At 44.5% G+C, this 13,994-nt stretch overlaps 1 protein-coding gene across 1 annotated transcript; it reads right to left on the bottom strand.

The window, feature by feature from the left end:
* Positions 1-517: 517 nt before the first annotated feature.
* LOC122921772 (pinin-like) lies at positions 518-11,852 on the bottom strand. The gene is made up of 9 exons (XM_044272002.1): positions 11,688-11,852; positions 6,263-6,340; positions 4,928-4,996; positions 4,651-4,723; positions 4,293-4,387; positions 3,387-3,462; positions 2,356-2,511; positions 2,141-2,279; positions 518-1,996 (listed from the first exon to the last, which is right to left on the bottom strand). Exons 1-9 carry the CDS (start codon positions 11,798-11,800, stop codon positions 699-701), a joined length of 2,097 nt encoding a protein of 698 aa, XP_044127937.1. The 5' UTR covers positions 11,801-11,852; the 3' UTR covers positions 518-698.
* Between the last annotated feature and the right edge of the window lie 2,142 nt (positions 11,853-13,994).

Here is a 13,994-nt window from a genome sequence, read left to right as displayed (position 1 = left end):
TGATCGGAGGCAAACTGATGCATTCTGAGCGGACCATTTTCCATTCAGAATGCATTAGGGCAAAACTGATCTCTTTTGGACCGCCTGGGAGAGCCCTGAACGGATCTCACAAACAGAAACCAAAACGCCAGTGTGAAAGTAGCCTTACTATAATGTCACCCTGAGATGTTGCTCAGTCCAAAAGCGGAAATTTTTTTACAGAACGTGGAGACATTTCATGGTCTCCAACAAGATGAAGGGGAAACTATTTCACATTGTATCACTTTCTATGCTAACCTTTAAAATAATAAAAAAAAAATTCTTAAGGTAAAGGATGTAAAATTAAAACCACAAAAAATAAAATAAAAATCTTATGACTGTACATCCATTGATAAAGGTAAATAAATGTCAATCATCTACAGGGGTTCAGTGTGATGTGAACGTGTACTTTAATATAAACCAGAAAAAAGTATGGTTTAAAAAACAAAAACAAAAAAAAAACGCTAGCAAATAAAAGAGGCAAAGATACCGGGAAAAATATCCTTTATGGTTTTATTTGAAGATCTTTTGAGCTTACACCTCCTGTTAAATCACCAAATTATAAAATTATGCATCAAGGTAAAATAAAAATAGATTCATTGTGCTTTCCCCAAACAATTAGTACCATGCTATTGTTAAAGGCAGCACCATGTTCTACTACAGTCCGGTACACAATCTGATCAACGTCTTTTATCCTTTCTGTCTGATTTACGGTCTCTCTCACTCCTCGACGGCCTTTTGCCTGACCGGCTACCTTCAGAAACAGTCCTCTTGCGGTCAGACCTTGACGAGCCTTTCTCCTTGGATCCTTTGGGGCCTCTGCTACTGACTTTAGAAGACTTGTGACTCCTCTCTGCTCCAGATGTTTCTCTTTCTCGTCGCTTTCGCTCAACACTTCTCTTGCGTTTCTCATCTCTGTTATGCCCTCTCCCTCTGCTCCGGCTTCGACTTTCACTGCTGCTACTACTGCTGCTACTGCTATCCCTGCTGCTGCTCCCGCTGCTGCTGCTACTACTGCTTGAACTGCTCTGACTACTGCTGCTGCTCGAGCTACTTCCACTACTGCTTGAACTGGAGCTACTGCTAGAACTACTGCTGCTACTGCTCCGGCTTCTGCTCTTGCCTACTTTGTTCTTGGCTCTTCCTCTACTTTTGCTCCTCTTTTCTTTATGTTCTGAGGGGGTAATCTGGATTTGCTCTACTTGGGGATCTGTAATATTTACAGCTATGACTACAGCTTCCCTTTCGGGCATTGGCTCTTCTTCCACACGATAATGGGATTCTAGCCTTGTCTGGGGCTCATAATGAGCTGGTGGATGGAACATAAAGTCTCGTTCAACTTTATTTGTTTCTACAGACTCTGTTTCTATTTCAGACTCAAGCTCATTTGTCTTTTGCGTCTCTGCTTCCTCATGAACTTTACTTTCTGACTGATCAGCTCTCTCCTCACTCTCTTCTTCCTTAGTATGGTTAATGTCTGCACTTGATTCATAAACACTTGTCTGACTAGTATCCAGTGCCTGCTGTGGTACCTCTTCCTCCACGTTGTCTCTTTCCTCATCTTCTTTTACTTCTTCCTCAACCTCTATCTCCTTTTCTTCCCACCTACTAGGCTGTGGTTCCTCTATCTCTACCTCAACCTGAACCCTACCCTCTTCCTCAATCTTTTCCTCGGCCTTAAAATCATCACCGTCTTCCATAAGTCTACTCTCCTGCACCATTTCTACATCTCTTACAATAATACTAACATCCTTCTCTTCCTCAAAGGTGTCCTCCATCTCTATGTCATTAGGAAGATTACCTGTCTCCTCATCTATCTCATGCCGAGCCACCTTACCATCTTCTGGGTCCTCCTTCTGTTCATTTTCATCTTCGTGCTTCTTTTCTTGATCTTTGTCTTTCATGGAATGGCGCCTAGGTCTAGCTTCCATTTTATTCAACTGTTCTGCAAATTCTGCCCGTCTATTTTCAAATATAGCTAAAAAAAAATATAAAAAATAAAATAAAAAATAAAAAAGCATAGTAAAATCCAGAAATCTATTTTTAGAATAGTCCAATAAAGGACTGCATCATGGGCAGCCACAAAAACACTAATACCGCAACGACATGTATGTGAACTTACAATTCATCTTTTTCTGCGACTCATCCAGTAGCTTCTGAGTTGGTGGATACAATCTACCAGGTATGTAGAACAGGTGGGGTCTTGTTTTTGTTCTTATATACTTGATTATTTTCACATTGTGTTCATTCCATTCTTCTTGCTGAAATTACATTTCCAAATACATCAGAAACAATGCAAGAGTTAACGTGAACAAAGTCAGATGTATAGTTGCTCACCAAGTGTGCCAGTTCAACTTTCTGCTCCAATAGTCGCAATTCAGTTTGTTTGGCACGTCTTTCCTCAAAAAGCCCTCTCCTCTCATTTTCCACCTGTTTCTTCTCTTCTTCTGCCTGCACTTCAAGCTTTTGTTCAATTTCGTGTCGTCTTTTTTCCTGCGAGCCAATAAGAAAATGTTTAAAAAAAAATAGATTATATGCTCTTATACTGCCCGATGAAATAGAGTTACCGATGGAGACCTTTAGGAGAATAAATTGATTCAGTATTTTCATCTGAAAATCCATTTTAAAGCTACCATGACTTTGTACGTTAGTGGACGGAGATGATAACTACAAGCGGTGGTCCCGTTCACTTCAATGGGAGGAGTAGTACTGCAGTTACCAGCTCTGTCCAGTACACAATTAGCAGAGCTGTAGTTCTGACACCAGAGATGCAAATATTTAAAAAAAATATAAAAAAAAAAAATACAGCTGACAGGTAGGGAGGCCGGCTAGGCCAATACTGGACAACCCCTTTAAAGAGGTTGTCCAGGCTTTTACTATTGATGATCTATCCTCAGGATAGATCATCCATATCAGATTGGCAGCGGTCTGACACCCGGGACCCCAATCGATCAGCTGTATGAGGATACGGCGCTCGCAGTGTGCACGTGCGGTCTGTCATCCTGTTCACCGCTACTTTCTATCTTCTTTGCCATAGCAGCAGCTGACAGGAAGAGAGAAAGCACGTGCACACGCCATGTCCTTATACAGCTGAACAGTGGGGGTGCCAGGTGTCGGACCCCCGGACAATTCCATTTAAGACACCACAAAAAAAAAAAAAAAATCCAGCAAAGTAAACAAGCCCTCATTCGAATAGGTTGCCAGACAAATTAACAATTAAGGTATGGCTCTGGGAGGCCAGAGTGTTTAAAAAAAAAAATATATAAAAAAAAAATACAAAAATGTTGCGGACCAAATTGACTTAGTCCAAAACAGTGTTAAAAAACACAGGCAAAAGAAAGACCGTCATACACAGGCATGAAACTTACTCTTTCTGTGGCAACATTAGATTCTTGTTTGAATTTTTGAAGGGTTCCCATCAACAGACCAAATATTCGCCGATTTCTGGGGGCAAGAAAAAGCACAATTGTTTAACACAGGTCAGTGGTCTTCCCATCAGACTGAAAACAAATGATATGGTTTTGATTTATAAATGGGGAATTAAAGCACAAAGAAAAACCCCATTCCCTGAGTTGCAGGTTTTATACTCGCCTGTCCCATGACCGGGCATTCAGATAATGCCGGGGTCACTGCTGCTCTCCACTTTGTGTCTCGACATGGCAGAAAATGGCTGGGATTGCAGCTCAGTCAATCAATGGCTGAGGGAAGTCCTCGTTGCAGTCAATGAATAGCAGACCAGCATTCACAGCTATTTCCTGCAGTATCGATGGTCCAGATATGTGTAAGTTCTGTCTTTTTTAATGGGAATTTTTTTTTTCTTTTCACTGAAATACCCATCCAGACTGGGCTGGTAAGAAAGCTAATCAATAAAGATGAAAAAACTACGAAATACAGCCAACAGGTAAAAAACGGAATGCCAGCCTTCAAAAGACATCTGATCGGTTAAGGATACTGGGAGATATTAGGCATGAAACCTGCAGAACTGTTAATTCATAAGTGAACTATACTATAGGTAATTCAATGTAGTTTTACAAGAGTCTCTTTTTAAGCAGATTCAATTTTCTGAGACTTATATGCTGTAATGAAACAAAGTTTTATGCAAATCGACTTTGAATGTTTTATCCAAAGTAGATTTTTTTTTTACCCCTAGTCATCAGTATATAAAAGTACCGGAAAACCCTTTTATTTCTATAAAAAGTCCAAAAATGGTGCCCAATGTTACATATTCTATATGACAGAGAGAATTATGAAGTATCTGCAGTAACTTATTCTACCTTTGTTTTCCTTTTTCATCCATGTTCTGATCTTGTATAAGATCTCGGCGTGTGCGTTCTTTGGAGGTAGCAACAACAGAGGATTGCAACGCTGGCTGTTAAAAGAAAAAAAATAATCAGTTCACAAAGAATAAAGTTCAACCTATAATGAAGGGAAGAACTGATGCTACAAATACTTAAAAGGGGTTGTCCAGCCTAGGAGATGACAACCCAAGTCATGGTAAACTTTGGTCAAAAAAGAAAAAAAAGCACCAAGAGACATGTAAGTTTTAGTTTTTTTAATATTTAGCACAAGTTACCACCATTGGGGTTGTGGACACATAGGCCGGACAACCCTTTTTAAAAACGAAACACTTACTTTCTTATCATCCTCCTCCTCAGCGTCGCTTTCCTGGCGTGACTCTCTCCTCTGCCGACGCTCCCCACTCAGCCTGAAATATTACAAATTGTTTAATTTAGTACATGCAGAGAAAGCAAAACATAGCTTTTGTGTACTGCCTCAAAATCAGAGAGGGGCAGGGGGCATGTCAGTTTGTAAAAAATAAATACAATCAAAAACTACACTATGTGAACAAATGATAGAAACAAAGACTGGAAATTAAACTAAATAATTCTGAAATAATAGCAGACTTTACCTGCTCAGTGCACCTTCAAAGTCCCGTTGTTTGGCTGGGGGTCCTGCTCCTCCATCCGAGAGTCCACGCCTAGAGATACGAGAGAATGTTATGAGCACACAACACTGAATTGCTTAGATAATAAAACATCATTCAGGCTTTGTTCATATGTGCATCAGATCTGAAAGGCTCAATAGCCCTGACACCACAACAGAACTCAACGAACCCCCATAAGTTAATTGGGCCCATCGGTCACCAGTGATATTTGTCATACAAGTAATCTGGCAGTGAGTTGTAATAAATGTTAACCTGTAACCTCTGACTTTTAGTAAGTACTTTACTTTCATCAAGCAATAATTCTGAAGCTTTTATTCTTTTGTCTCTAAGATGCCTTTACTCTAAAAGCTTATGAATGACTCGCAAGCAGTCGGCAGTAAAGGTCCAACTCTTCTATAGCTCCTACACAGACTACGCATCCCCAAGGTAAACGAAAGCAGACACATTCTCTATGAGGTGTAATCCTGCAGCCCCCTTACTTTGTGCCAACGTACATTTGGTAGGTTAGCTACAAGCAGAAGAGCACTATGGAGACAGTCTTAATTGGGGCCATAGATACTCCACAGTAGGAACATTTAAAAATGAATACCTACTGTAAATTTGCTTGATTTTATATGCATTGCAAGAATGAGGGGGGGGGGGGGGGGGGAACAAGGGGCTTTAATGCTTTTAAATTAATGTCATCTTCTCCTTTTCTGATGCAGAGAAGAAAAGTGCCAAAATATGATACACCAAAATATCCTGAACGGACTAAAGATATTTGCAAACAGGAGCGTGCCCTGTCTGATCCAGGCAAACATTTATCTTGACAATCATGTAGTAAACATTTACATCCTACAGTAAAAAGGGGTCTAGTGCAGGGTACACAACAAGGAAATGCCCTTTGGTATTTTACAAACCATTGTTGCCCACCATGCCGCTAAAACCCTACACCAGAATAAACAGGCAATAATTTGTTTCCATAGAACACCAATTCATGTTTCCCTCTTGAATATTTTAGTAGGCTTAAGGCCTCTTTACATTGCCCAATGATCAGGGCAATCATCAGGTCGGTGTGTTCCTTCCAGATAATTGCCCTGTGTAAAGGTGCCACTGTTAATGCAGGACAGCAGCTCATTCTGCCCAGATCTCCTCACGCTGGAGCTGTTCATTACATGATTTTAGCAAAAACTCCTTGCTCAACTTAATAAAGCGACCACGCTTTTACCAAGGAGATCTGTCTCTGGTTTAAGTTGAAGTATATAAAATATAAGAAAACTAAGAGAAAAAAAAATTTGATATGTCAATGGGAATAATTACCGTAGCACAATGCCACCACGGCCTCTACCTCCAACAGCATTTGGTCCTGTGATGGTCATCCGCCTTGTGGGTGCCGGTCTAGAAAGAAAGTCACAAGTGTTAATGCAAGTAACACACTGGATAGCACAATTGCTGCTTTTTGAACACTTGCAGGGCTTCTCTCATGAGCAGGACTATGGGGTCAGTAAGCCAAACTTTCATCTCCAAGTTCTAGTTTTTCTACACTCCAACTAATTCCTAAATGGCTCATGTATAGGACTTAGTAAAGACAACTTTACTCTAGTAAAATCATTGCAGCATCAGGCTTTTAATGTTGTCATCATCAAAAATATGGCTTCCTTTTTTCTGTAGAGCTGACATGCTCTAGTAGCACCCTTTGAATTTTCTGTCTTTTCTGTCAGTCCAGGAGCTGATGGGCTCCTTATCCCTGACATTATCTCTCATTATAGCTCAGCTCTTATCTTACTCATAAGAATGTGGCTTAAAGGGGTTACCCAACACCTATAATGCCCCCTCTAATGCCCTGGCCCCTCACACTGGTTACACTTACCCCACTCCCCGGCACCTGAGTCACTTCTGATGCCCACACGGCCGCTGCTGCATCTCCCAGCTACACTTATCAAAACATCCGGCAACAGGGGCTCGTTCCTGTCGTGGCATGCTATTGGCTGCCCCCACCCCTCCCCAGTCGCGCGGATCAAAACATCAGGCGATGCAGCCTTGGCCGTCCAGACATCAGAAGCGACGCAGGTGCCAGGGTAACTATAACCAGTGTGAGGGGCACGGGCATTTTGAGGGGCATTATAGGGATTGGATAAGCCCCTTAAGTATTTATGACCTCTTAGTAGTTTAGAGATCAGGTTTATTAGATGACTGGCACAAACGGAAAGTGAAAGTACCAGGCCGGTGTTCCGTGAAATGATGGTACCTGTTAAAATCTGGTACCCTCGTCACTTCCGGTAGTGACATAGGCGCAGCGGAAGCTTCAAAAGGAGGTGTGATCTTAGAGCCTGGCACCTGATTGGCTGAAAAGAAGGCGTGTTGGCGCCCTTCCTCCCTTCCCTGTGCGCGTTCACAGACGCAGCATGTATAATGACTGTACCCAGGTTGGTTGTGCGCAGGCGCCAACACGCCTTCTTTTCAGCCAATCAGGTGCTGGGCTCTAAGATCACACCTCCTTTTGAAGCTTCCGGTGCGCCTACGTCACTACCGGAAGTGACGAGGGTTCCAGATTTTAACAGGTACCACAATTTTACGGAACACTGGGAATGATAGCAGGTGAAAGTAAAAGCAAGTTTCCCCTGACTCAGGGAGCAAAGGGTATATGCGGATGTGTAGAAAATATATACTGTATTTTTATTTTCCGCTTTATAAGAAAAGGGGGAAATGGCTGTGCGTCTTATAAAGCAAATAGAGCATTATTACATGGCCGGAACATCGCAGGTCCTGCTGTGCTGCATAGGAATAGCGGCCTGCAATGTACCAGTGACATGTAAACAGGGGGCGCTATCAGGGTAGTAGCAGCTGCACTGGAGGTGGGGCCCGACGCAGTCGCTGATATTTATTAAGCTGGTAAGAGCAGCCATTACCTGTAAAGTGTATGCAGCAGCCCCTAGCAGTGCTGGTTTGCTAAACTAGCACTAATCACTTATCTGTAAGCAGTACTGACTATGCACGCAGCGGTCAGCGCATGTCACGCTCAACCCCCGCCCACTTCATCATAACAGTGTGCCATCCACAGACACCCCCATTAGTTCAAAACCCACCAAAAGCACACCATTTGGTTTAAAATATTTTATTTTCCTAATTTCCTCCTCACAAACTTAGGTGCATCTTATAAAACGAAAAATATGTCATTTTTTTAATTTTCTGTTGTCTAAATCTAACTGGACAGACTAGTCAGCCCTTTAATCTATGCACCTAGACCTTTGCCACTGGCATGTGGAAGAACATAACCTGGTGAACTTGGCAGGCTGGGCTGACATACATCTAACAGGTATGGCCTGCTTTATAGCGGCTCAGATGTAACGGTTACCAAAGCTTCTGCACACTTGCCATAAAGCGATCATTATAGACTAACCGGAAACAAAGCTGATGCAATTGCTAAACATTTTCAACAAAAATACAGTAATTTCCAAGAACCAGAAAATGTATTTAATGTACCAAAAATCTTAAAAGGGGTTGTTCATCCCTAGAGACCTCTCAGACAGACAACCCACTGCCATTTGACTGCATGTTGGCAGGAAAAGGCACGAGGGAGGAAGAAGGGTTCTTCTCACAGACATGACCCTAAGAGGAAGGGGGGCTCGCCCTGGGTGGCTTACAGGTCGACAGCCTGGAAGAGCCAATCAGTGCTGCAGCAGGCAAGGAGATGCCCTAGCAGAAAATCATTGTGTTGGGCGGTGAAGAAGGGTGGATGGGTCTATGCCATGTCGGCCAGGGAATCCATCTTAGGGGCAGTGTACGGTCAAGCTTCTATACTAATTTCAGGGCCAGTGAAGGGAAAGGCCAATATGGAAAGCTCTCAGCCAGGGGAAGACCCTCTCGTAGTAGGCTGACAACTTGTGTTGTACATCTGAACGCACAGAAGGTACTAGGCACAAATGTGTTAGTGGTGCCGATTAGGGTTGTTTGGCTACCAAAATTTTGATTCGGTTTCGATACCATAAAAAAGCATTGCGATACTCGATACCATGCGGAAAAAAAATAAAACGCCAAAAAAAAAGCTGCGTGCATTCCGCATTATATAGAACGTCCAGCCCATAATAGAACAATCCTAGCCTGTTTTTGGGAGGGGGGACAAGGCGACTAAAAAAAATAAATGGAGAATCGCGCAGTTCTTAAAGGGAACCTGTCACCAGTTTTATGGTGTCCTAACTAAGGGCAACATAAATAAGTGACTGATTCTCTTAGCAAAATGCTGGGTCACTTTCTTTAATTGACCCAGTCAATCTGCCAACATCTTGTATTGAAAAGCTCCAGCTGATAATGATGAGTCATGAATATTCATGAGCTCCTGACCCCCCCCCCCCCGCCCACCTGCTGCTGAATGACAGTTATTTTCCATATGAATCAGCAGCAGGTGGGCAGGGGAGTGGCTATAGCTCTGAATTAAATATACGCTGGACTCAATGACATCACGTTGGGCTCAAATCAGCTCATTAGCATGCGGCATCTTTGTGTGTATATAATGAGGTAACCATCTGTCACACCAGTAAGTGAATACATCTAAGGCTACTTTCACACTAGCGTTCGGGCGGATCCGTTCTGAACGGATCCGCTCATAATAATGCAGACGGAGGCTCCGTTCAGAACGGATCCGTCTGCATTATATTAGCAAAAAAAAGCTAAGTGTGAAAATAGCCTGGGACGGATCCGTCCAGACTTTCAATGTAAAGTCAATGGGGGACGGATCCGCTTGAAGATTGAGCCACATTGTGGCATCTTCAAACGGATCCGTCCCCATTGACTTACATTGAAAGTCTGGACGGATCCGCACGGATCCGCACGCCTCCGAACGGCCAGGCGGACACCCGAACGCTGCAAGCAGCGTTCAGCTGTCCGCCTGTCCGTGCGGAGGCGAGCGGAGCGGAGGCTGAACGCCGCCAGACTGATGCAGTCTGAGCGGATCCGCATCCATTCAGACTGCATCAGGGCTGGACGGCTGCGTTCGGGTCCGCTCGTGAGCTCCTTCAAACGGAGCTCACGAACGGAAACCCGAACGCTAGTGTGAAAGTAGCCTAAGGCACTTTTTAGTAGTTAATGATTGTATATAATTTGTTCGATTATAATCAAATATCCACATAACATGCTCCCTTTAATTTATTTTACAGCGTTCACCAAATAGGAGATATTTTTTAAGATTTTGGACTTTTTGGACGTGGCGATATGTAATATTTCATTTATTGTTTAGATATTTTATATGTAAAATTTGGAAACAGGGTGATTTATACTTAATAATTTGGTGTTTTTTTTTTACAGTTTATTTAATAACTATTTCCCCCCTTAGGGGCCAGAACCTGAGATATTTTAATCCCTTGTCCTAGTAACCCTGATAGAGCTCTATTCGGGTGACTAGGACTTCACACTCTCCCTGCTGCCCTGTGCATAGTGCACACAGCAGCAGGGAGCTGACCATGGCAGCCAGGGCTTCAGTAGTGTCCTGGCTGCCATGGTAGCCGATCGGAGCCCCAGGATTACACTGCTGGGGCTCCTATGGGAACTGTCACCAATGAGAGGAGGTGAGGGGGGGGCCACACTGCGCCATCAATGACAATAACATTTAATATACAAATGCAGGCTGCGGTAGAAACACATTGCAGGTGCTGCACCTGAGGTGTTAATTGTGGCGGATTGCGGCACCCTGTCAGAGGCAGGGTGCCGTGTTCTGCGGAAAGTCTATAGCGGAAGTCACGTGGTGCGCTGCGCAAGCGCACTTCCACGAATCATTGGAATAATCGTCTTAAAGTGACGGTCATCTCCAGTAAAATACAGCATCTACATTAATTTGTACACTCGCCACGCATCGGGGTCGGCCTCGCTTCGCTCGGCATTTAGTAATACTAGCTCTGTGCCGCCATTTCCTTCTTTACTATCAATGGCGGCATAGAGTCAGTTTTACTAAATGCAGAGCGCAGCGAGGCCGAGCCCGATGCGTGGCGAGCGAGCCCGCGAGGGTACAAATTAATGTAGATTAATGAGCGCAGGGGGGGTATAGAGACTGTCTATACCCTTAAGTGCGCGCACACACGGTGGGCGAACTACAGCAGTGGAGGCTGCAGGAATGATTTGCGGATGTACACTTGTGCAGTGCACCACGTGACTTCCGGCAGAACACTAGCAATGTGTTTCTGCCAGTGGCTGCATTTGTAATGTATTAAACGTTAGTTATCATTGGTGGCGCAGTGGCCACAGCCCCTCCCCTCCTCCACGCACGTTGGAGGCCGCAGCACAGGGGGGGGGATACTAAATTCTGCTTTTGCTTTGGCCAATACGACAATCGGTCGCCCGAGTACAGCCCCCAGCAATCCCATAGAAGAAAATGGAGCTCCACAATCACAGCGGCACTTGCACACCGCTGCTCTTGTATTCACCAGCGCTCAGACCCCCCAGCAATCACTTACCGCCCTGCCCTTTAAATAAGTGTTATTGGCGGCACTACCCCTTTAAGACGTCAGTCTATATTTTCTACAGGATTAGTACATCTACTCCATATTTTCTTTACTTCCTGTTGGTAACCCCAGTCAGCCTCATCCAGTGGAGCACGTGTGAGGAATGCCTCAATACTAGGAGCACCACAGTCACACAGGACTCTGAGCACCCAGCCCCGAGGGGGCAACGCTGCTCAGCCATGCGCCTCCTGTCTGCAGGCAGCCCTCCATCCCCATGCTCCCACGTCCCCTCCCAGGCACCGCGGCCTTCCTACCTGGTATCGTTCGGGTCGCGGCCCGTTAATTTGCGTATGTTTTCGTCCACATTTTTCAGACTCTCCTTCGCCTTTTCCAGTTGTTCTTGCAAAGTGCGCACGGCTACCGCCATCTTGTCCGCCCAACTCGCTCGAAAGAACCACTTCCGGGTTAGAGAACTGTGACTGTGAACAGGTGACCTGGCTGTGCTGTTCCGGAAATGACGCAACGAACCGCGCCGACAGCTCTCGGCCAATTAGAAGAAAGGGGCGGGGCGTTTCGTCCCCTGAGTGGAACGCGTCGCAAACTAGCGTTCGGATTCGTTCTCTGAGAGAAACGCCTCACCGTCCAGAACAAGTAGTCACCTCCTAACACCTAGCAACCAGGAGAACACTGTAGGGGGGAGTTATCAAAACTGGTGTCAAGTTGCCCATGGCAACCATCAGATTCCACCTTTTATTTTCTAAAGCAGCTCTGAAAAATTAAAGGTGAAATCGGATTAGTTGCTATGGGCAACCAGACAGTTTTTCTTTACACCAGTTTAGATAATTTTCCTCCGTACTGTTTTTTTATAATTTGTCTTGGGCTACTTTCACACTCGCATTTGGTGCGGACCCGTCATGGATCTGCACTGACGGATGCCTTCAGATAATAGAAACGTCTGCATCCGTTCTTAACATAGCCAATACGGATCCGTCATGAACTAGATTTAAAGTCAATGGAGGACGGATCCGTTTTCTATTGTGTCAGTGAAAACGAATCCGTCCCCATTGACTTACATTGTGTGTCAGGACTAGGGGTGCACCAAAATTCCGGCAGCCGAAAATATCGGCCGAACATGCACCTAATCCATTTCTGCCGATATTTGTACATAATCGGCAGAAAATAGCGGGGAGGGACTGGGAGGAGGAGCTGGGGGCCGGTGCGTTCACTGTGCTCCGGCCCCCAGCTCCAGTAGTTATAAAATGTTGTACAATTAATAAGCATTCTATTCATGAGGCCCCCTCTGCAGTAGAACATTCAATATAGCCACATCCTACTCACAGGGCTGTTATCTTAATGCTGGCCGGCCGGGCAGACGAGCGGCAGCGTCACGACTGACGTCACATGCCTGCGCCGCCTCCTTCATTCAGAAAGTAGGCCGGGCACATGACGTCAGTTGTGACGCTGCCGCTCGTCTGCCCGGCCGGCCAGCATTAAGATAACAGCCCTGTGAGTAGGATGTGGCTATATTGAATGTTCTACTGCAGAGGGGGCCTCATGAATAGAATCCTTATTAATTGTACACATTTTATAACTACTGGAGCTGGGGGCCGGAGCACAGTGAACGCACCGGCCCCCAGCTCCTCCTCCCAGTCCCTCCCCGCTATTTTCTATTAATTGTACACATTTTATAACTAGTCTGTACTGGAGCGGCAATGGGGTGGGTGGGGGTCTGTGGATGGCACTGTTATGAGGTGGGGGGGTCTGTGGATGGCACTGTTATGGGGTGGGTGGGGGTCTGTGGATGGCACTGTTATGGGGTGGGTGGGTGGGGGTCTGTGGATGGCACTGTTATGGGGTGGGTGGGTAATATGATTTATTAAATTCATGAAAAATAATTATTAATAAAAACATTTAAAAAAAAAAGTATTTTAAAAGTATTTGGGCAAAAAGGCAGTTTCGGTTTCGGTCAAGGGGTATCCTGAATTTTCGGTTTCGGACCAGAATTTTCATTTCGGTGCACCCCTAGTCAGGACGGATCAATTCGGCTCAGTTTCATCAGACGGACACCAAAACGGACCGCCTTTAAAGCGGAATGGAGATGGAACGGAGCCAAACTGATGCATTCTGAGCGGATCCTTTTCCATTCAGAATGAATTAAAGCCAAAACGCCAGTGTGTAGCTTTAGAAAGTAGGTTGCTAAGGGTAACAAGGAGGCTGTTTACTCACAGGACACTTAGAAATGTTCAGTTTTAGGCCCAAATGGAAAATTTTGTCCAAAAACAATGAGGGTCATTTATTATCCTAGTGTGATGTAAAAATAGCCTCAGAGGGTATGTTCGTGACTATTTTGAGCACGAGGCCCCGGCAAATTTAGTACTTTTTTTCCTGGAAAATGGCAAAAGGGTAGACGAAAACAATGTCATCCAGGGGCTGCCAGACAGGCACACGGAACGCCATATATGCCCCTAATTTATGATGAGACGCACGCAGGGCAAACAACTAAGACCGGCAAAAGAAGTCGTCTTTGCATACGGATTTTCGGATCTACCGGATTCTTCCAACGCTAGTGTGAAAGTAGCCTAAATTATATATATATGTGTATATATAGGATTCAAAAATAG

The sequence above is a fragment of the Bufo gargarizans genome, chromosome 11 (genome assembly GCF_014858855.1).
Source record: "Bufo gargarizans isolate SCDJY-AF-19 chromosome 11, ASM1485885v1, whole genome shotgun sequence".
Classification (NCBI taxonomy): Eukaryota; Metazoa; Chordata; class Amphibia; order Anura; family Bufonidae; genus Bufo; species Bufo gargarizans.
This window is presented reverse-complemented; position numbering and strand designations above follow the sequence as displayed.

Bases quoted from the DNA above. Each gene is read 5' to 3' on its own strand.
- LOC122921772 (XM_044272002.1), bottom strand. From the start codon at position 11,800: ATGGCGGTAGCCGTGCGCACTTTGCAAGAACAACTGGAAAAGGCGAAG. The intron at 4,997-6,262 runs GTAATTATTCCC...TCGTATCTCTAG, and splicing joins CGTGGTGGCATTGTGCTACG to GCGTGGACTCTCGGATGGAG. The intron at 4,724-4,927 runs GTAAAGTCTGCT...GTAATATTTCAG, and splicing joins TTTGAAGGTGCACTGAGCAG to GCTGAGTGGGGAGCGTCGGC.